The sequence below is a fragment of the Phytophthora infestans genome, genomic scaffold (genome assembly GCF_000142945.1).
Source record: "Phytophthora infestans T30-4 supercont1.28 genomic scaffold, whole genome shotgun sequence".
NCBI lineage: Eukaryota > Oomycota > Peronosporomycetes > Peronosporales > Peronosporaceae > Phytophthora > Phytophthora infestans.
Window position 1 is genome coordinate 1,013,565 of NW_003303731.1, and position 22,496 is coordinate 1,036,060.

Below are 22,496 nucleotides of genomic sequence, written 5' to 3' on the forward strand. Positions count from 1 at the left end.
ATTCACATTATTATCAATAGTACTACAATTGTTATTTATTATTAAACGCTAATATAATTATTATGTGTACTACTACTACAAATGACTGCAAGCAAAAATATGAAATGCCTTGGTAATAGTACTAAGAAAAATAATATTGTAAGTTAAATTAGTACAGCAGTACTACGAAGCCTAAAACATCATTCTAAACTCAATAAGTACTAAAGTTTCGATTGAGGCCAAAATATAAGTCACCAGGGCCTATATATTTTTTCTTCAGCTTCTACGACGACATAGTACGTGTTTGCTCATCGGCGCCTTTTAATTGTGCTAATTAACGCGTACACAGGCAGCGCCCTTTGCGTGAGGTGGCGAACCGCAGCTGAAAATGAGAGCAAAATGAAATTTAAACGGTGCAGTTAAGTACGAGTGTAGTCCACATACAGTAAGTACAGCACATAATATCTGTTTTAGCCAATGGGGGCCGCCTTCGCTGCGCTCGGCAGCTTTTTAGCGAATCGACGCCGCCTTCGCTGCGCTCGGCAGCCAGTAGAACGCCCGCATTTGCGTTACATTTTAGAACCCTACCCTCGGACGGACTGACAGACGGACGGACAACACACTCCACTAGAGGGGTAAGACTAGCCGTTCGCCGCCGCTACGCGGCGGAGTGGCATGGTTTGTTGGAGATGCGGTGGCCGCAAATTTAAGTGCTTCTTAATGTCACGTACTTTGTTAGCGTCGTTCACCCCAGTAGATCTTGGCTTCGTGTACTTAACTATTTGCCTCTTTCGTGGCCGTTGGCCTCCCATCGCTGGTACTCTGGCCGAAGAGTGCTATTCCGTGGTTTGGCGCATTCACGCAGTCGTATTATTCCATCACCCGTGTATCGTGCTCTCCTGGTGAGGTTCCATCGACCGCGGTATCACGCTATCGTATAACCACGGTGTGGTAATGCTGTTTATGGTATTGTGCTCACGTAGTGTATCTGCGTTGTCCGTGTTATCGTGTTCTACAATGGCAACGAGCTCCACAGTGTGCAGTCGTGGTCACCCCAAGCGCCCACCTCCCCGTTTACTTCGTGGCTGGCCCGCCGTTCGTGCAATCTAGTTCTAATGTAGTACTGTCCTCCGTGGCTCGGTAAGCTCAGGTTCAACACTAATATCGTTCTCCGCGGCACGGTGATTTTACGTCTATAGCTCTGCGGCTGCGTTCTCTTATGGCTTAGTGGCACAGCCTATGCTATCGTGCTAGCTTGTGGTGTCGCGGCTGGTCTGTCGTCCGTCTGATTGTTAGCTACCGTAGTATCGTGCTCCCTGGCTCGGTGAGATCCGGTTCAATCCTGATATCGTGCTCTAATGCTCGATGACTTCCCGTTTTCGGACTCCCGCCGCTTCATGCCTGGTCCGTCGACCGTTCTCCGTGCTCTTCCGTGGTGCTATGGGAGAGTTGCTGTCCATGCACTCTTACCGCTACGTGCGTACCCTTCCGTAGCCACCCTTTTTAGCATGCTGGGGTGTCTGTATATCTATTTCCCTTCCGTGGTCTGTACGCTCCCGTCATATTCTTGTCCCTCTGTCCTTTTCATAGCTGCGTGCACTTCCGTCTTTCACGTTACGCATAAAACTTCGTGGTTTGCATCGGCTAAGTCTTCTATCATCGTCCATGGCCTTCCGTGCTTCGTGTTGCTCTTTTATCCCATCGTCTACATAGAGTGGGTCGGTGTTCCTTCGCGTTTTGTGTTCTTGCTTAGCCTCCGCGCTAACTTAATCACAAACGCTGTTTCCATTTCGTTTGATGTACGCTACATATATTGTTGGAAAACTCGCACAATATCTTCAGGTCGCACACTACGTGCGCAAATACAAAGGAAGGTGACACTTTTTCCCGGAGGCAAGCCACAATAGTCGTATTTAAAGTTTTCACATTATTATTTATAGTGATATATTTGTTATTTATTATCAAACGTTGATATGGCAATTATGTGTACTACTACTACAAATAACTGCAAGTAAAAAATGAATTGTATTTAAATAGTACTACGCAAAACAGTATTGAAATTAAACTCATTAGAAAAGTACAACAAAGCCTAAAACATCATTCTATATCCAATAAGTACTAAAGTTTCGATTGAAGCCAAAATATATATCACCAGGGCCTACAAAAATTTGCAGCGGCTCCTACGACGATATTGTACGTGTGTGCTCATCGGCGCTATTTAATTATGCTAACTAACGCGTACACAGGAAGCGCCCTTCGCATGATGTGGCGGCCCACAGTTGAAAATGGGGCAAAATGAAATTTGAACGGTGCATTTAAGTACGATGTGTAGACCACATATAATGTGTCCACCACACATTGCAATTTTAGCGAATCGAGGCCGCCTTCGCTGCGCTCGGCAGCCAGTAGAACGCGCGTATTAGCGTGAGTTTTATTAACCCTAGCCCGTTACGGACGGACGTACGGACAGACACACGTCAGACTCCACTAGGGGGGTAAGATTAATATTTGATACGATTTGGCACCCTCGGTGATATTTTAAAACACTTTCAACACACCACGCAAACGCGTGGCGGGAGGGTTTGGAGCTGAAACACTTCGAATGCGACGTGAAAATCCTCCCACGAACCGTCTTCTTCAAAGACCCGAAACGTACAGGAGCACACACTTTTTCTGTTTTTCGTAAATGATTAGTGTAGTTTTGGTGCAGCACCAAATTAAGAGTCTCCCGTTCATCAGAACCTTCGTCTTCTCCTCCTCGCTTCTTCCGCCCGCATCATTCTCACCACTACTTCCCTCTACTGCATCGTACACATCATTCACTTTCTTCTCCTGTGTCACATCGTGAAAGTCAGAGTCATCTGTACCATCAGGCGAGGGCAGATGATCTGCGTCTTTTAGAGCATCTGCATCTTCTTCCGCCCCAATGGCCTCAGCTAAAGCACGGTCATTATCGGTCGACTTTACCACGGACGTCTTTGCCCGGTACAGGGCTCGCAGAGCGTGACTTTTCCATCGCTCGTTACCTGACCAGTCTTCGCGGCTCCTCCTCAGCTCTGCGGTGGTCTTGCGAGTAACTCTCTGTTGACCGTGTATGATGAGATGCGCAGCTTGCTCTTCCTGGTGAGAGCGCATAATTTGTTCTGCGTTATGAGCCGCCAGCGATGACTGATTGTGCACAGCAAAGGGAGGGGGCTTAGGCTCAGCCGGCCTAGCCTGATTCCTCAACTGACGCGCATTCTGACGGATTTGAACGCGCACAAGCTCTGCTGTGTCATATTGCGCACGCGTGACTTTATCGTGGCTGGGGTACGGAGGGAGGTCGTCACTGCCCGCCTGTCATACGTAGAAGTTAGCTATTTATCACACAGCTGTACCATACAAATGTAACATGCCAAATTATCACCTTCAGGGTTTGAGCCGCTCGTTTGTTTTGCCACCGGCGGGGAAGAGTCTCGAGTGCCAGTCGCTTCGAAAGTGCGGGCTTCAAATTTTTAAAAATATGAAAGGCTCCCGCCCGTTAAGTATTTTACTTTTTATTTAACTAAAGTTCGACCCGAAACGCGATAACTGGCTCTGTATGGCTCACCAAAAATTGACATGATATTAAAACAAGTACACTGAAAGTAGAGGCTAATTTTGGTAGCAGCAGCTGTTTCATATTTGACTTCCTTATTGGGTTAGGCGTTTTACAAATAAACTCCTTGACTGTGTCAGAAAGAGGTCTCTATTCGCGTGCAGAGTAAGCTCATTTGGGACAGCGTCAAACGAAATGATACTTACGAACCATTTAGAGTTACAGACAACGACGGAGAAATCCGATACCACTGAATAGCATCCAGCCATAGTTAAGGAAAAAACACAGAGCCCGACACAAAAATCCGACGCTTCATTTGATAGGCTAATAACGCACTCCAAAAAATAAAAACAGCACAGTAAAAACATGTGAATGAAAAAAAAGGGGATTATATTCAGACGGTTACTTCCGGATACCTCGGGATAGCCTTTTCGAAGCTACGAATTATCGTTTTCTTTTCTAGTTTATCCCAAGAAGCAATAGTAGACATTATAGTACGGATGCGCTTTTTCTTAGCGGTTCCACCAGTGCGTCTACCACAACGGTTCCGTATTTTTATTGTAAGAAAGCTAGCTCAACACCACAATAGCACAAATAGTACATTCACATTGACTTACTTGCTCAAGTCTGCGCATATCCTTCATGTATGTTAAGAGGTCAGAGACGCCAGGAAAAATTTCCTTGCGTCCCTGACCTTTTAACGTCTTTGACGAGTGGTGTCCCTTGCAATATTAAATTTTTCGGAGGCGGCCTTAGCGCCCCCACATTTAGCGATCGTCAAGGCCTCGCGCTTTTGCTTCATTGTGAAGCTTCGCTCAACGCGCTTCATCGCGCAAAATGACTTGATAATTACCGACGCCCAAGAAGTGTTTTATCTTCAACCATTCATCATTTTTTTGTAAGTAATTGGATTAAAAACTTCTTGTATAAATATATGATTGGGCAATAATACAAAATTAGTTACTATGGGAAAGAGGTGTGCTCACAATCACTAGTCGGATTTTTGTGTCTGTCGGATTTCTCCGTCGTTGTCTGTACTGAGAAAATCGATCTTAAAGTTGGCCAATTGATTTTCGCACCTAGCCGAAACTGTGACATTTGGTGTAAACTTCCATCGAAAAAATTGAAAACCTACCCTTATTCAATTGCTTAACCCTTTAAGCCCGGTGTTCTGTATTATACAGAATATGTAATATGACAGTGGGAAGTATGCTGCAAGCTTATATACGCGAATGGCGACAGCGATTCTGCACATATAGGAGTTTGTATTTGTGGGGATGGGGCATCTTATCATTTTGGATCAGAGATAGACGGGTATTATTCCTCTGCAACAGAAAAGGCAATATAAAATGCCCAGAGGTTTCAAAATTCTAACTTCGTCCCGTCATCTTCTCGCCCACGCATTCGTCCATAGGTTTCAAAATTCTAACTTCATCCCATCTTCTCGCCCACCATTTCGTGAAATCGTCCAGAAATGACGGAGTGGATTGACCCAAAGGAGTTCAAGCGTTTATGGGCCTCTCTGATCAAGGCTGGATGGAAGGCAAGACCGCCGACAGGCCTGGACTCGGAGCACACCTATGTAAAACCAGGCGTGAAAGGTCGGCTTCGTAAGGACAAGGCAGAATTGGAGTACTTTGTTGGTGCGTGTTGCCCGCCATAAACATGACTTGCTTTTTTTTAACGCTGAATGTACTAGGCACAAAAGCGTTGTGGGGTTTTGCTATGCGAGAAGGGTTGATACCTCCTCTTACCCCCTCTTTTCGAGGCCCAATAGCTGTCGGACGGCCTCCAATGGGAAAGCAGGCCGCGTATGCAGCTGCAAGGAAACGAGTGCCCTCGCCAACCCTCTTGTCTGGTGCAGTGGAAGATGACACGGTCACGGCGGGTACAGATCAAGGGGGCGGCGTGGAGAAACCTGTTACGGCGGATACAGAACAAGGGGACGCCGAGGAGGAGACTGTGCCGGCGGATACAGAACAAGGGGGCGCCGAGGAAGAGACTGTGGTGGCGGATACCGAACAAGTTGATGCCATGCAGCTAGCTGCGCCGGCAGATACGGAACCGACTGCGGCGGCAGATACAGAGCACGGTAATGACGTCGAAGGTAGTGTGACGGCTCCTACAGAACAAGGATGTGGCGAGGTTGCGACCAGCTGGACCGGTCTGGATGTGTTCGATTCTCCACACTTTATCGACGCGATGAGATCTGAAAGATTGTTTGGGCCTGTTGATGCGGACGATGTGAACATAGCTGACCATAGCCTGGCGCCTCCAGAAGACGTTGAGTCTGTTAGAGATCCTCTCGATGCTCCTCGGGACCTATCCGAATTATACGAAAGCGAGGTGGAATCAGATGACGAGTTTGAAGACGACAGCAGCGAATTTGCACAAGATGATATTGCTATGCGCACGATGGCTGCTTCTGGTTGGGAGATCTATGATCAAAACCATTGTGGTAAGATAGCATCATACAGAGTACTTTCAGCTGCATCTTTATATGCTGTGCCTGGTAGTTTTTCTAATATGTTTGTAATTCTGTATAATCCGGAGTACAGGCGACCTACAGCTTGATGAAGCAACCGACTTATACAACGGAACGTGGGGGCCCACCAGGTCTGCCGCAGCCTTCGCCAGCTCGCCACTGGGTATGTTTTTCTACTTTCTCCCTAAGAAGTTGTGGTTTCACATTGCGAAGGAGTCCGAGGCGTATCGTATCGAGTGTATACCAAGTGTCGCTGCCGCCCAGCGTGCTAAGCAGCTCGAGGCTAGCGCAAAGGACCCCACGAAGACAGTACAACCAGTAGAAGCATTGGTGGAGAAGCTGACGAAGACAAGATCCATAAAGGCTCACGAAATTTTGCACGTGGTGGGTCTGCTGATAGCGCGGTCGCTGTGCAGTCACACGGATGGCCTCGACAAGCACTGGCGGACACAGGAGGATGGAGCGATACCCCGAGGAACGTTCAGCAGATAACATGTCTCGGGATCGTTTTAGTACCATCATGAGATACCTTCACTTTCAGAGCTCAGCCGTGGGCGCTGCTACGATTGACAAGGCTTGGAAGGTGCAACCTGTATTGCAGACACTGGAGAAGACGTTTCGCCGAGGGTATCGACTTGGAGCGCGCATAAGCTTCGACGAGGGGACCATTCCTAACCGAAGTAAGTTCAATCCGGTGCGCGTCTACAACAAGGACAAACCGCACAAGTACGGGACGAAGGTGTACATGACCTGCTGTGCGGAATCCGGGTATTGTTCTCGGTGCGTATTCTCTTTTTACTCTGTACGATACAGCATTGGCTACGCTGATTAGCTTGTTCCGGATGGTACAGAATGGCATGTTCTGTCGGACACGGAGTTAGCTGACTATTGTGCTTGGTGTTCTGTATGCCTCAGCATTGAAGTGTACATGGGTGCCTCGGACGAGTCGAAGAACGCGCAGACTCCTGCAGAGCGAAAAGTAGCCAAGTATAAAGCGAAGGGAGTCGCGCAGAAAGCTGTCATTCGCAACGTCTGCAAAGCTCTGGATGGGCAGCAGGGAAAACGTCTTATAATTGCGGATAACTTCTACTCATCGTGCGCACTCGCGATCGCGCTGATGGAGAAAGGGTATTACTACGTCGGGACACACCGAAGCGCCGTCTTGGGTGGCCAGCTGGATTCGCGCTCACACAGAAAAAGCGGCCCGTGTCGATGCCCCGAGGAACTTATCGTATTGCCCAGTCGAAGGATCACCCTGACCTGGTTACTGTGTCTTGGATGGACTCAAAACCTGTGAATCTAATTGCTACCGGTTGTGCAAGCACGGCTACCACCGTCACCAGAAAGGAGAAGGGATCCGCGATATCTCAAGTGGTGCCATGTCCTAAGTTACTTGCCAATTATCATAGTGGAATGGGGGGCGTTGACCGGCACGACCAGTTACGTCTCCAGAGGTATTCAATCCAGCGATGCGTTGCCTTCAAGAAGTATTACCGGCAGCTCTTTCTCGGGTTCGTCGACATGGCCATCGTGAACGGCTCCATCGTGCATAAGATAAAAATGCGAAAAGATGGCAAACCAGTACCAAGTCATGCAGAGTACATGCGTCTCTTACATGTCGAGTTATTAGCACTCACCGCAACAAGTTTGGCTAGTAATAAGCAAGCAGAAGACTTGGCCTCGATCCCACTGCCTCGACCCGAGCACCAACTACAAGAGCAAGAGAGAAAATACAAGGACAAGCGACGTCAGCACCTATGCAAGGTTTGTTCTGCTATGGCTCCACCAAAAACCAAAGTATTTGAGAGCCGTTTTTTTCTGCGAGGCCTGTGAGGAGCTGCACGATGGATATGTCCCCTCTGCAACTGCGTGCGCCGAAAAGAAGCAGGAAACCGACTCACATGCGATCAAATTTGGCATGACTCTTGGGCAAACGGCACTGCCATACCTGCTCACCTGAAGAAGAATATTAGATTCCGTAAGCGTAAACGCAGCGAAGATGCATGAGAGCATACCGAGGTTAGCTAGCGAAGTATTAGTTTCTAATGCCGCATTGAAATAAATACCTCCTTCTCCCTGTCAGCAGTTCTATGCGTTCCCACACCAACATTTCGGCCAAGTTTTAGCTTAGTTCTTCTTCACTTCCGTCTAGTCTAGAACTGGCCGAAAAGTTGGTGTGGGAACGCGCCGACGCGCCGACAAACCTTTGGCGCGACCAGTCATTCTGGCGCCAAAACCGTTTTGCTATCGGATTCCGGGGGATACTGATAATCAAAGTTTTTTTTACAGACATCGTTCGCTGCACATTATTTCTAAGCCAATAAAAACAGAGATATCGTACAGATGGTGGGTACATTGCTGCATTTATGGCAACCAAAACATCAACTATGTCCCAATTCACAGCGTCTACGACACTGCGCATGCCGAACGGCTTGCAACGGATTAATTTTATCGAGCTAACAGCAATATGTTAATCAAGTCAAACAATTGTTCTGTATAATACAGAATAGAGTTCGGGCTACATGGTTTAACAAGGGCTTTTAAATAACACTTGAATCTTAAAAAATCGAAAAAATATTGAGTCCTAAATATATCGTCATTTCGATGGCCAATAAATAGAGATTTTTGGGCGACCACAACTTCCAGCATTCTGTAGCTTATTAATCTCAAGAGATAGAGGAGACACCCCTCTTTCGAGAGTGGCAAAATCGCGATTCATACTTAGGTTCGTAAGTATCATTTTGCTTGACGCTGTCACAAATTTTGTACTTTAAGCTGCTTACTTAAAATCAAAGCAAACATTTGAGTATTATACTCGGGAGTAGGCTACTCATACGGTAGGCTTGGATGGTCTGCAAGGCAGTCTCAATGAACTCACGGAAGATCAAAATTACGTTAAAGTATTGCCCATTGACACCCAGAATTCCGTATCGGTTTGTGATATGTGCATCCCGTTGGGTGCGACAAGGGTAGAGGAAACCTACGCGACTACGATATCGCGGCAACGACAAGGACACCTAAATTAATTTCGTGTGCTCTTATTGGCCTAGACGTGCTCGGGTTATTGCTCCGTGTCTGAGGCGAGTACCGTTCGGATACAAAGTGTTAAAAGGTTTGCTGCCGTCGTGCTTTAAAGAAAATAGGTAAAACTTCGCTGGTACTTCCATTTTGCATCGCAATCGCTCCATGCAGAAGTTATGAAGCTTTTGTGCTGCTATGGCTCGCGGAGTGTTCTTGCTTTTAACTTTAATGCTTACTTCCCAATTTACCTACAAGTGTTCAAGTCAATTAGGGAACAAAACAAGTCAATGTGACCTTTTCCGAGCAGGTATGCATAAGTTTGGCGCAGCAGCCAAACTTATGGATCATTTCATCACCACCAAGTACGATACAAATAAAGAATAAACTCCACATGCCAGAACGCCCAAGCCGAAGATTGTGCCCCAGGTTTGAGATAATGAACACGCTTATGATTGTCGTGGCCATGGGCCAAGGGAATTTTGGTCGCCACTCAGGCTGAAAAGTGCCCGGTCATGTGCTCCCGTGAGATTGTGGTTCAGTCACCTACGAAAACGAGTGTCTGCTGGAAGTCGTTCACTGCTAGAATCGGAGAGTCACACTGAAGAACAAGGGCAGATGCTTCAAGCGAAGAAGGTAAGTTGGTAAAAAAAATAGTCTGTACGTACTTGTATTCGACAACTTGCTCGACTGTTTTTAAAGAGCTGATCGACAGTGTTTGCCTGATACTCCCGGTAAGGAGTGGAAACATCGAAATGAATAACGAGGTGGCTTGGCAGATTGTTTTAGCACTTAAGAACTGCAGCAAACCAAAAGCCTGACACACTCGCATGTAAATTCACAATTGAACGTATCCTTACAATCACTCCGAGTGGCGCAGCAACGCCGCTGTGCTCAATGCAACCACCCCACCTCTACAGATACACTAGACCTTCTTCTTCAGTGTCAATGGTGGTGTCTTCACGACTCAAGAATCTTTATAGAATGAAACGCGCATCTGTCTGAAAATTATACAAAAAAGAGAGCGGATTGATGATCACGATAGCCTCATGCCCACGGCCCGTCGGTATACTCGCTTAGTGTTTCTTAATGCACTTGCCGTCGTGCAGCTTGGTGATGGTTGAGTTCTCGCAATGTGCAAAGTCCAGCAGGCAGTCGTTGCCGTACGTTGCGCCATCTGATCCGCAAACGGGCATCAAGTCGCGCTGGCAATTGTCGTCGCATTCCTCTGCGTTCCGTTTCTTGGTCACCGTCACGTGCAGCATGGCCTCGTCCGCCTCCGCGTACGCCCATACGCCTGTGAGCGCAAGCGCCACCATCGCAAGTATCGCCGTCATGTTCATTGTTATCTGTATGTTTTTCCTTTTCGTCAAAACTGAACTGACTTTCGAGATTGGCATGTACAGATGTACCGGTACTCAATACCGGTTCTTTTATTTAAAATTAATGAATTTAAAATTCATTTAGGTGTCGAAATAACTGTTTAAATGGGTGGAGAAACTGCATTACGTTAGCTGGAAATATGAGCGACACACGCGGCCACTGCTCCTATGAGTTGAGCTGGTGCAATTGCATAAACTTCGTCTGCTACTCCAGCACCGCAGAGGAGATAATCTTCTGCCTGAAGACAGCTGTCTAAGATAATTTGTGTGGTCTGCTGCTCTCGCAAGCCAATCGGTCCCAAACACCCTCGCGAATAGCCAAACACTCGCACGAGCGTCTGCAGAGAGCGCAAAACAAGCATCGAACGGATTAGCCAAGAAACAAACAGTACTTCTGTCATGACCAAATAAACACGACGCACCTCTTGATCAGCTAGCGAAATGCCGTCCGAGTCTGCTTCAAGAAGATCTCCTAGGGCCTGCATATCGATGGATCGATCCAGTGCCAACACTGCCACCACGTACTTGATGCGGCTCAATGCTTTGGCTTCTTTTCCCTTCCGAGCGAGCAACGCAATGGTCTTGACGACTTTTCCCTCCAGTTCACTCTTCTCGTATTTTAGAAACCGAGGCTCTAATCCGCATGCTTGCAGCGCAGCTTTGACGTGCTGTTTTCCAAGCGGTCGTGACACTGAAGCCATCGTCCACGAATGTGAAGAGCTGCGGCTGGCATCGAAGCGCTTCATAAAATGCTGGGCGCACTCACTCGCGGAGCAAATTTCAGCGTTCGGCTTGACAAAATTAACGTCCACAAGCAGGTGCAGTGAAAGACGTTGAACAGCGTATGCATCTTTAGCCGCGTAGTCGAGTTGGCTAGTAGACAGAGGGCGGTTACCCCAGTCGGAGCACTGTTGTTCTTTGTTCACCTTCTCGTCCAGGCACTCACGATACAGCCGTGATAGCCCCCAGTGTTCAGCCGGAATGTGTCGAAACAAAGCAAGCTGTTTCAGCTCCACTATCAGAGGCCTAGGTCGGTGCGTGGTCTCGCTGCTTCGCTCGTCAAAATGTCCCTTCAGTTCCGGGAATGAATTCTTTATCCTCTCAATGTCGCTGGAAACACAAAACCCGATCAAGATGAGCGGAGATGAGGGCCGCCAGATATACGTTAAGGGGGCTGCCGCTGCCGCCCCAAGAACCTGAACATCCACCACGTAAACGGCATCTCCAACCGCGAGTTGGTAAATGCTTAAGCCTTCCTGCTTTTCGTCGCTTGGGTGGGAGCTACGTTTCTCTGCATTCTCAACATTTGAGGTCGACGGTTGCTCTTTCATCAAGAACTGTGGCCTCCATTCGCAGTCGATCCCAACAAGCATGTTCCGAGCAACGGCCTGTTCATCGCATTCATCTTCAGCGCGGAGGATAGTCGTCTCTTGACACTTCAGATGCGCAACGACTTCTTCAATTTCTTCGACACAATCAACGTATTTCCACTTGAATCCAGGCGTATTCATCTCATTCAGAGATCGGTTCTTCGCATGGTCGATTGGGTGCCCAAGCATGTGAGAAAAGTTGCAATTCTTTGCCACGGGCCCAGTGTTTTGCTCCGAGGCTGGCAGAACAGAGATACCAGTGCCAGTACTCTGAAATCCAGCAGCAATCTTTTGCAACCGCTTTAGAGCCTTCGTCATGTTCAATAGTGACAGATATTTAAAAAGTGCCTGGACCATACTGAGGTCCTGCACCACAACGGCAAGGCGCTCTGCATTTTGCCAATCGTGCTGTTCAATGAAGTCGTTAAAAGTGCTGTGAATGTGATGCTCACCTGCTGTGGCTTTGTCCATACGAAACACACGAATCGCTTCAACCACAACAGAATTCCACCGAGGATTACGAGCAGCACGCAGCTTGTCGAGGAAGCTGAACTTGCTGCTCTTTTCTGGCTCGTCCCCCTGCATTTGGTCATCAGTATTAACACTCAGGTCGATCGTTCGTAGTACGAGATGGAGGAACTCCCACCGGTCGGGATCACAGGCAACTTCAGCGAGAAGTGAAACCCAGTTCAAGCATTCCTGAGGTGAGATTTTGGCCCGTTTATCCACCCCAAACTCACGCTTCAGCCCGTCATAGACGTCCAGCAGCATGTATCCTATCCGGCGGGTATGCTTCGATTCGTCGTCTCCATTGACGCCAAACACGAGAAACTCGAGACATGAGCGGAGGTATGAGATCTCATCGCCCACGCCGCCACAATTCAGTTTTCTCCAGAGCAAAAATTCCCTTGTCGACCTCTTCAAGTCAGCGTGGGTAAATACAACGCCATCAGCGCTTAACGCCGTCAAAAGCTGCAGACAAAGTTCACGAGGGCCAACACTAGCAGGATCAGAAAACTGGTGTCTTGTCTCCTCCTGTGCTGCTGCCTCATTCACGTCTGGCTTGATAAAACCCTCGTCAGCGCTGTCAGTGCGACGTGCTCCATATTCGCGCTCTCCAGCTCCAGTTGCATCGTTCCGTCGAAGAGTACGTTTGAAACGAACAGGTTCATGGCACAGTGGCGACGGATCCCAACACTTGGGGTCAAGAATGAACCCTCGAGAGAGCTCGTTCCAGAGCTGAACGCCATCTTGAACCTCCTCTGGGCAGCGCACAACTTCCGCCACTAGCAACGGCATCGCTACCCCGCCATTTTTATTCGTCTTGGTCGATGGACTTCCTTTCTGGAAATGTTCCCGTACAAACGCCATCAATGCTTCAAGCGTCAGTGCTTCCGCTTCTGGGATATCCAACCTGTTATCACTCTTAACAACAACCTGGCCGGATGTTTTGTCCTCCACAGCAACTACAGGACACAACCAGTGCAGCTTGGGCAGGATCACAAAGCGACTCTCGCCTATCGTTGTCTGGTTATTCGCTCGCACTTTTGCAGGCAAGTCCGTTTCCATGTCGGTGGTCCACCATCCTCGCAAGTGGTCAGTTGCAACGCTCGGATTCAAACACGTCTTCTGTGTGGTAGAAACTCTTGCAGGATTCCGATGGAAACACCAATCGTGAGCTATGGAAGTCTCCCATGTCGAGACAAAATGACTTAGCGGCTCAAACAGGTATCCACGCAGGACGATGTGTGACTGCACACTGTCACTGTAATTCTCCTCCAGCCACGTGCGTACACTTTCACCTTGACGCATGGCCAACTTCCGATCCACTTCCTGCACTCGCCACGCCAGATTTTCGCCAAGATGGGGCCCAACATATTGCTCCAGCGGAACGTACTTAAAGTTAATATTTTCTTTGTCTGCATCATTAGCATCGTACGTCTCACCCCTTGTGTCACTGTGAACAGGATTGAGCAAGAAGAATTTGACCGACGACTCGACGTGGAAGTCTCGCAGCTTTCCACCCTTCTGAAAATTGCATCGAAACAGAAACTTCAGCTGCCCCACCGTTCGGTTCGTGGACGATACGATCTGTCTACCAATCTCCATCTTCTCCGTGCTGAGGTGAGGACAGAAGCGCAGCCAAAACTCAAGTAGAGTCGAGAAGTAGACTCCGAGCGCCAATGATCGACCGTTTGACGTATTGTCTGCATACATTTGTGCCCTTACAATTATCATCTCAATCCACAACAAATCCACGGTTCTCGTTTACCTTGTAGAAATGCCAACAGCGGCGCTGGGTCGTCCACCAAAGCGTTCAGCCAATCGATAACCGCATCGAAGTTCAATGCTTCGACACCAAATTCCGCAGGTAAAACTGGAAACCGATCGCCGCTGAGTATGTGCGGACTTGTGACGGTCCATAACAAATCACGAACCACCTTGGGCATGCGCGAAGCACTTGAGAGGCGGGGGCACTCATCATTGGGGGCCATGTCTACCGCTGTGTAATGCGGATGATGATTGGTCAAAACTTCTTATCCTGTAAAGTACAGCATAGTACCTTTAGACGAACAAAACTCCAAATCACAAAAAAAAAAAGGGCAGATGCTACTGTCCATGCGCCGACTGTATGCTTTTACCATGCAGCCACGCCAGGTGTTGTCCATAAATTACGTTCTGCGTAATTTATATCCATACTGAAATCAAGTATTTACCGCCGATCAGTTTTTCACCGCATCAAGTTGCTGCTAAGTTGCATTGTCAATTTTGTAGTCCATGTATTGAGTCCACGTATAATCCATAAATCACCCGTGCATTAGGCATGAACACGAGCACAGGTAACGTTAGTATTATAGTCCATGTATCGAGTCCATGCATTGGTCAGATATTCTCCGTGTATTTAGACCCAAATTAGATGGGTTAGTTAGATCTACCATGGAGCACTAGCTGAAGCATGTGAAAGCGCAATATCGTGAGACCTTTTGGAGTTACATCCAGCGCAATGCCATTGTCTACCATTCGCCAGAGTCGTAGCATTACGAAGAAACCACAGTTGTGGCCGTCCGTCTGAATTGGCGCGTTGATGGATACAACCTCATAGTCGTCGCTCAGCCAAATCCCAGGACAGTCGATCCAGCACGGTCTTGTAAGTCCTCTGGTTCATGGAGTCATAATAAAGGACTCGAGTTCGCTTCACATCTACTGCAATTCCGCACCAGTGCAAATTTCCAACGTTAACCGGGATCATAAGGAGGTCTGCCTCTCCCACCAGCTCTTGCGCTTTTTTCTTGAGAACGATAAAGCAGGACCGTTAAGGATCGGACGTCCACGTTTGGACTGGTCTGCTTCGGCTGCTTCTGCGATCTGATCTTCTAAGGTTTTTCTTTTGTTGCGCCGGCTGCGGTTGAACAACTTCCTCTTGCCAGGTTGGTCAGTACCAAACCTTGTATAAAAGGCGAAGAGAAGATGTACACACTGGCCTTTGTGGAAAAAGTATTTACACGGGCAAGTGCGAGTAGTTAGATCCACTGACCATCCTTCCTCCGGCTGTTCATCTCTTTCCATTCTAGCCGCATTAGCACCAAGTTGCACAGCCACATCCACAACTTCCATCGACTTCCTCTTCGGCTTCACGTAGATTCGAGGTGTAGCTTTAGAAACGACAAGTACAAAATTGCTGGAGCCGTCGAAGGATGGAGTCTCTACGAGCAGTTGCTGTCGGCGCAAAGCTGTCGCGCGCCGTCGAAGCCTGCTGCTAGCGGTAGATGTTTCATGGAATGCAGCACCCGACACGCTCTCCATTCGACAACAAACTTGAAGTTGACCAAGCAAAGACCCCATTAGCATTCGCTCTCGTAAAGTGTAGGTTTTCTTCAGCTTGGCATTGAACGTTTCCACGGGATTATTTGTAGTTGCCCAACCAACAGGCGTACGGAAGCACTGCCATTTCACAAACTTTCCCGTCAGCCACTGCTGCAGAAAATACTCTCCAAATCGCTCGACATCTGGGTCGGCAAGCCACCGCCGCACTGCAGACGTCTTTTTAGCATGAAATTCCGACGCGTTTCTTGCGTAATGCATATCAAATATATCGGCCAAGACCAGGCTACGCTTACCGGGTAGTAGATACCTCGTCCGCTCATGAACTTTTGCGATAACGTGGTAAAAGCACATCAAAATCTCTGTTTCACAATCCTCGAACACTAAAGCCATCGCATTGTACTGGGCTCCGTCGGCGTCTCCAGGAATGTAGTGCACTACCATCGGCTTCCGCAAAAATCGAGCGTAGATAGCTCGGAGGGATGCAAGCACACTCGCGTAGTGACGCTCTTCTTGTTGTGACACGACGAACAAAGCAACCAAGTGAAAGGAACGAGAATGGTCAGAAATTCCACAGACAAAGGTAGGATAATCCACTTGGTTCAACTTGTAGGTCGCATCAAAATGCAAAATGAAACTGTGCGGATCACGGTCGAGTCGTTTGAAGAGTGTCTTCGTGGTGAAGCCGACAAAAAATGTGCCAGTGTCGATTCCTTCACCAATATTGATGTCTCCATTACAATTCATGTTGCTCGAAAACGAAAATGCAGAGCTTTCTTCTTCTAGCCCAGTGTAGGCTTTTGCTCTGATAGCTTCCTCCAGAATATCCAAGTCGTCCGTATTGTTCAATTCAGTCTTGCGGCAATACGTAACAAAACTTTGCACCTTGCTGAGATGCGGAATTTTTTCCGCAGAGGCACCAACAGCCAGCGCGTTTCAAATTCGAGCAGGTTTCAGACCGTTAACAGCTAGTTGGCGCGCCGTTCTCTTTTGTTCCAACGTCAGGCTGCCAGTAGGAGGATCATTTCCTTTCACTTCGTGTAAACCAAGCTCGTAAATATTCACTATGCCGCATTTGCAGCATACAAGCGTCTTGCATTTCCAACGACACCTTAAAGGTGCGACACACGCATCCGCACACGTAGCTGAAGAACACGAGAAGACCCGGTATCGCATTGTGTGAGGTGATGGATCCGTACACACGGCACATATCGATGTGTTGCTGACAGTGACTTTGTGTTTCTTCGCGTGCTTCATGTTTTCCACAATACGCTCGCTTTCCACCTCCGACACCTGCCGATACAGCATAGCCCACGGGAGTGGCTTTCCCATTTGTTAAAGCGGCTGTGTCGGATACATTGTTAGCAATCAAGCAAACAAAATACAATAATTAGGTAGTTTTAGCGTCCGTACGGTAGGTAGAGGATTTCGTCTAGCTACTCACTATGGGCTTACGAGTGCTGCGCGTAGAGAGCAAGGGGAGTCAGGTGGCGTTGTCGGTGGCTGGTCTCGACGTTTCCTACCGCAGATTTTGATTGGATGCGTGTCGGCCAATCTCCGGAGGTTTGTAATCGGTCACTGGTTGGCTAAAATTTAGTTTGTTTGATTACCTGACATTTGGTGGATTGATTGATCTTCTAGTGGATGTCAATTCAGCTATGGATTAGTATAGTGTGTTATTTACTGGGCTCACAGATCTGTGGATTAATAGTATCTCTGTGGATTGACCTCATAGTACTGTGGACATTTTACGCGTCCTCGAAGCTATTCAGCCCATGTCTCTCATTCGTCGAGAACCAATTTTCTTGTTTTGTCCAATAGTAAGCCACTTCACAAAGTATCTTTCGCTACACCATTTCCATTTCAACCTCCCTGTTCAGAGAATGAGCGCCGCCAAAAAGTCCGTCATCGAGCTGCGCCACCCGTCGGGTTCACGTGCCGAGGTGCATCTGTACGGCGCGACAGTCACTTCTTTCTACGCGGCACAGGAGCCTGAGCGTAATGTGCTTTTCCTGTCGTCAAAGGCGCTGCTAGACGGCAGCAAACCAATCCGCGGCGGAATTCCGCTTGTGTTCCCTGTCTTTGGCGCCGCTGAGGGATTCCCCAACCACGGCTTCGCTCGTGTCAATAACTGGAAATTGAGCCAGCTGGATCAGACCGTGGGCGACGACAACAGCCCCACAGTCGCCACTTTTGCGCTTGATATCTCGTCGGAGATGAAGGCCATGTACCCGCACGACTTTGGACTCGTGTATGAGGTCAAACTCTTCGCAAATGCGCTCGCTACAGCTATCCACATCCAGAACAAATCGGAGAGCGAGATCGCCTTCCAGGCGCTACTTCATACGTATTTGTCGGCGGACGATGTGCGTGACGGAGGCGTCGTGGTCGAGGGCCTCAAGGGCCTCACGTACCACGACAAGGTCGCGGGCCAGGAAAAGAGTGAGGAGCGCGACGTGTTGACCTTCGACCAGGAGACGGATAGTGTCTACGCTAACGCCCCGTCACCCGTCATTGTGCGCATCAAGCGCGCAGTCGGCCAGGAACAAGTCGTGACCATTGAGAAGGAGGCATTCATTAAGAGCGGCGCCACACACACGGCACAGCAAAGCGACGTGGTCGTGTGGAACCCGTGGATCGACAAGGCCAAGGGAATGAGCGACTTTGGAGATGACGAGTACCCCACCATGCTCTGCGTCGAGCCTGGTCGCGTCAGCGAACAGCAGAAACTTCCGGCTGGACAAACCTTCACGCTGCAGCAGGCCATCAAGCTGTCAGCACTGTAGCTGATGACTTGTGTGATGAGACAGCACACAAGTAGCACACGATGACAGCAGACCAAATTGGAGTTGACAGTCGACTCCCGGATACCGCTTTGTGGAGTTCTTGGCCAACTTAATATTTGAACTTAAGTGGTAATTTCGGTGTGACCCTGTCTCCATCTTCTCTCCAACGCAACGCTGTTTATAGAGCGAAACTCTTGAACTGCTCAGCATTTATACTTAAAGACCTCATTGCATTGGTTGCCTTAGGTGCCGAAGAAGCAGACGATTGTAGGCTCGAAAGCCCATGGCGGTGGTGGATCTCGACGCTATCGGCGTGTAGCGCACACGCACCAGATGGTCGATACGCTTTGTGGGCGAGAAGAATCAACTGGCGAAGAACCGCAAGAATGATCGCACGCTTCACGCTGGAAGGTACGTACCCCCATTATAAAATGCAGAGAAGAGAAGAGACCACTTACGATTTCTTCCCAGCTGACAAGCAGGAAATCTTGCGCCTTGCTCGAGTGCTGAAGGACCAGATGCACGACAGTATATAGCTGATGAAGATCCTTGGTACTCGTGCCTTCACGATCCGAGACCAGTGGCTAAAGGTGAAGAGCGAGCTGGAAGAAGAACACCACGCGTACGACGAGAAAATGAAGACTTTGATGGAGATCGAGCGTCTTGAAAGTCTCAAACGACAAGAACACCGCGATAAAATCAAGAAGCTGAAACGATACGCAGATCGCAAAATCCTCGAAGATCAAATCGAAGATCGTCGTCGAGAGGAGGAGGAGGCGCCGAGACGACATGAAGCGGAGCTTCGTTGTGCCAAGTTGCGCTCGATGCAGGAGACAATGGCCAACAAGAAGGCAGAACTGGGCGAGTTGCGAGTCAAACGAGCTGCTGAAGCGCGGGAACGACAGGCGCACGAAGCTGACATGGCCTTGGCCAGGAAGCATAAAGAGGAGATGGAGGAACTGCGGCGAGCTCGTGAAGCTCAGGCGCTGCATCGTGAGCGTGCTCGTGTTAAAGAGGCGACGATGCAGCAACGCGAGTACGACTCGATCATGGTGCAGGTCGAGTCGGACAAGACTCGAGTCAAGGAGGAAGACGAGAAACGCAAGTTGGCAAGTATGGCCCATCGTCGCGTGCTGCAGTCTCAAATCGAAGAGAAGGAACGCTTGAAAAAGCTCTCGTTTATCAAGAAACAGAAAAAAGTTCAAGCATTCAAGGAGGAATATGCAAAAGAGTTGGAGAAGTTGGAGAGGATTCGGATGGAGGAGGGTGGAGAGCTGGTCGAAGCTGGTGTGAATCCGCTGTACTTGTCTGAGATGAAGGCTCTCGTCATTGAGAAGCAGATTCGGTAGACAACACTTTACCTAGTACTTTCACATTACTGTACTTCATTCTCTAGGACTCACCACAGCGTACGAATGTAGCGACCTCTGAATCAAATACTACTCCTCACGTCCTGGTCATCTATCGGTGAGCAAAGAAAATCGTGCAGACAAACAGCCCTGGCAATATACCTACTTTTGTAAAACAATGGGAACAACGAGAGAACCAGAACGAATGAAGGCTGAGAATGCTGAACAGTTCAAGAGATATACCAGTATACCTGAAAGTATGGATACCAGTGATACTCCCAAACGATTTTGCAAATTCTGCGTTTCATTTGGCTGGTCTACACTTTCATGGCTACATTACGTCATCAAGTCAGAACCGGGCTTCCATTTACCGTTAAGCAATAAGCAATACCACCAACGTCGCTAAGAGCAGCAGCCGCGCGGAAGCAAACGCAGACGCTCAACTACAAACGAGGGACATCGCAAGAAGCCGAGGGAGATTGAGGAAGCTTCAAGCGACATGATGCTTCCCGAGTTTTTGCTCGTGCTCGCGGAGACAGAGGACAAGATTAAGGAGCTGTATCGGGTCACATAAATCGTCTTGGAGGAGATGGAGCTTCATCCTGACATGATGGAGGAGCTGCTGCTCGTTCTGCAGCAGGCGACACGATTGCTGGGCCATGAGAAACAGGTCCTGGAGATTGCGCGCAGCGCCTTGACCAAGTGACAAGATTATTTAGAGTTTGACTTTACTCGGGCGAACAATAAAAACATTACCTTTTTCTTTTGAAGTTAATTTTCAGCATATCCTCGTGTTGCAAAAGACGTTTCATCATTGTTGCGTAAAAGTTTTGAAACGAAACAGCTACGAAACTCATCATCGCGTTCTGAAGGCCACTTTTTCCTCAAACTCTAACGTGTATGAAACTGCCGGATAAGTCACGCTAGCTGTAGTTTTTCACATTACGAAAAAAATGACATATACCGTTTGTTCGTGTTTGTTTTGGTGGCATGTTATGTTTTGTGCACCTCTTGAAAGCCTTAATTTAGTTTGAGCTGAACAGCGAGATGCCATCTAGAATCTAAGCTCAAGCTACAAGTTTTTGTCAGCGTTTTTTTAAGAAATGGCTCAAGCCTACGCCGTCGCTACAGCTCGCGGAGACACGCTCGCCACGCAGCGGTGCGACCTGCTATCTCCAGAGAACGAGTACCTAGGTATGCACCTCTTGCCACACTCATTCCCACCGCTTCTTCGAGCTCCAATGACGATTCCACCTGTCTTCTGCTCCAGACCCCAACCCAGACCTGCACTCGCTCTTTGCAGTACGCGTCAGACCCGCTCGTTCCGTGTGAGTTTGTGCATAATATCTAACAGTAAGCGTACTTTATGCAGGAGTACAACCGCATGTTCTTCGAGGGTCGATTAGCCGGCTGTGAGGTCAAATGGAGCAAGCGAATGACGCTCTGGTACGTTGAGGTTTTCTACGAAGAATTCCAATAGAAAGTTTGTATTCTTCACTAAGTGTTTCAGTGCTGCAGTGCTGGACTGTGCAGCTTTCAGCCTCTCAGCAGCTTCTGTTCCATTCGGTTGAGGTACATTGACGTTCTGTAGCTTCGAAGCTGTGAGGTACCAATTTACTCCTCCTCTGTGCTTTTCAGTGAACCATTGCTAAAGCTTCGACCACGCAGCGATATGGTCAACACTCTACTGGTGCGAGACTATGCTCAAGTATCTGATGTAACTTGCACAACCGGACTTTGACGTCGTCTTTGTTGAGCAGCACGAGATGATCCACGCGTACGTGTTCGTAGCGACGCCCGTGCGCGACCACGACGACCACGGGCCGCTGTTTCAAGCTCACATGAATCGGATCAACGAAGCTGCGAAGACCAAGATCACGGTCTTCCACACTTTCCTCGACGAGGTGAACTCGTATCGACAGCACATCTGGCAGTGCAATGTGAGTGTGTTTAGAGGCAGTATCCTACAAAATGGCCCTTGTAGCTGAACTACAGATGCTACCGCTGTCGTTTCTGTGCTGCAGGGTCCGTGTCGACACACTCGGCCGTACTTTGGTCTCGTCAAGAGGTCGATGAACCGAGCTCCTGGGCCAACAGATCGCTGGTGGGCGGACCACGAACGACGTTGCGGCGGGAGCTACACCAAGATCAAGGAGCCTGCGGCGTTCACGGCCAAACAAGCGAAGAAGAGGGAGCAAGAGCTGGCTCGGGAGGAAAAGCAGAAGAAGAAAGCTGAGGACGCAAAAGCTGCACCGAGTGTGAAGTCGTTCTTCCCAAGGATGAACGAGGACAGCGACGCCAAGACAAGTAAAGCGGAACAGTCTACGCGTGTTGAAACGAAGCCTCCTCGTGCTCGAAAGAAGACTCCACCACAATCTGGAACTGTGAAGCGGAAGAAAGAACACGACGGCGACGCCAAGAGCTCAGACTGGCCGACGCTTGCGTTCCCCTCCTCAGCTTCTGCTGTGTACTCTGCAGATGGAGATGAAGACGGATACTTTTTAGTGGGGGACATCCAAGCACTCTTTCAGACTCCCCCGACACAGCAGTTTAGTCCCCGTGGCCGTAAGAGAGATCGTCTGGAGGCATTCGACCAAGTTCAAGGTGACGACGCCACTAGAGCAAGCGCTTCAGGTTCTTGTGCTGTTGTAGACTTGACTGTGTCTGACAGTGACGGCGGTAGTGACAACGAGCAGCTGCAACAGGCCATCAAACTCTCACTGGCAAA

General features: G+C 48.7%; 4 protein-coding genes across 4 annotated transcripts; 2 read left to right on the forward strand and 2 right to left on the reverse strand.

Moving 5' to 3' along the window:
• Nucleotides 1-10,135: 10,135 nt before the first annotated feature.
• On the reverse strand, nucleotides 10,136-10,402 carry PITG_22995 (protease inhibitor Epi5; the record flags this gene model as incomplete). The annotated part of the gene is made up of 1 exon (XM_002899896.1): nucleotides 10,136-10,402. One exon carries the CDS (start codon nucleotides 10,400-10,402, stop codon nucleotides 10,136-10,138), a length of 267 nt encoding a protein of 88 aa, XP_002899942.1.
• A 2,014-nt stretch (nucleotides 10,403-12,416) lies between these two features.
• On the reverse strand, nucleotides 12,417-14,261 carry PITG_13295 (uncharacterized protein; the record flags this gene model as incomplete). Its single annotated transcript, XM_002899897.1, has 6 exons — nucleotides 12,417-12,476; nucleotides 12,541-12,603; nucleotides 12,682-13,038; nucleotides 13,087-13,707; nucleotides 13,777-14,018; nucleotides 14,084-14,261. The coding sequence occupies 6 exons, from the start codon at nucleotides 14,259-14,261 to the stop codon at nucleotides 12,417-12,419; spliced, it is 1,521 nt and encodes a 506-aa protein (XP_002899943.1).
• A 3,249-nt stretch (nucleotides 14,262-17,510) lies between these two features.
• On the forward strand, nucleotides 17,511-18,457 carry PITG_13296 (aldose 1-epimerase, putative; the record flags this gene model as incomplete). Its single annotated transcript, XM_002899898.1, has 1 exon — nucleotides 17,511-18,457. One exon carries the CDS (start codon nucleotides 17,517-17,519, stop codon nucleotides 18,417-18,419), a length of 903 nt encoding a protein of 300 aa, XP_002899944.1.
• A 2,278-nt stretch (nucleotides 18,458-20,735) lies between these two features.
• PITG_13297 (uncharacterized protein) lies at nucleotides 20,736-22,256 on the forward strand (the record flags this gene model as incomplete). Its single annotated transcript, XM_002899899.1, has 8 exons — nucleotides 20,736-20,962; nucleotides 21,039-21,070; nucleotides 21,141-21,214; nucleotides 21,287-21,340; nucleotides 21,407-21,458; nucleotides 21,529-21,708; nucleotides 21,793-22,117; nucleotides 22,189-22,256. 8 exons carry the CDS (start codon nucleotides 20,872-20,874, stop codon nucleotides 22,254-22,256), a joined length of 876 nt encoding a protein of 291 aa, XP_002899945.1.
• Between the last annotated feature and the right edge of the window lie 240 nt (nucleotides 22,257-22,496).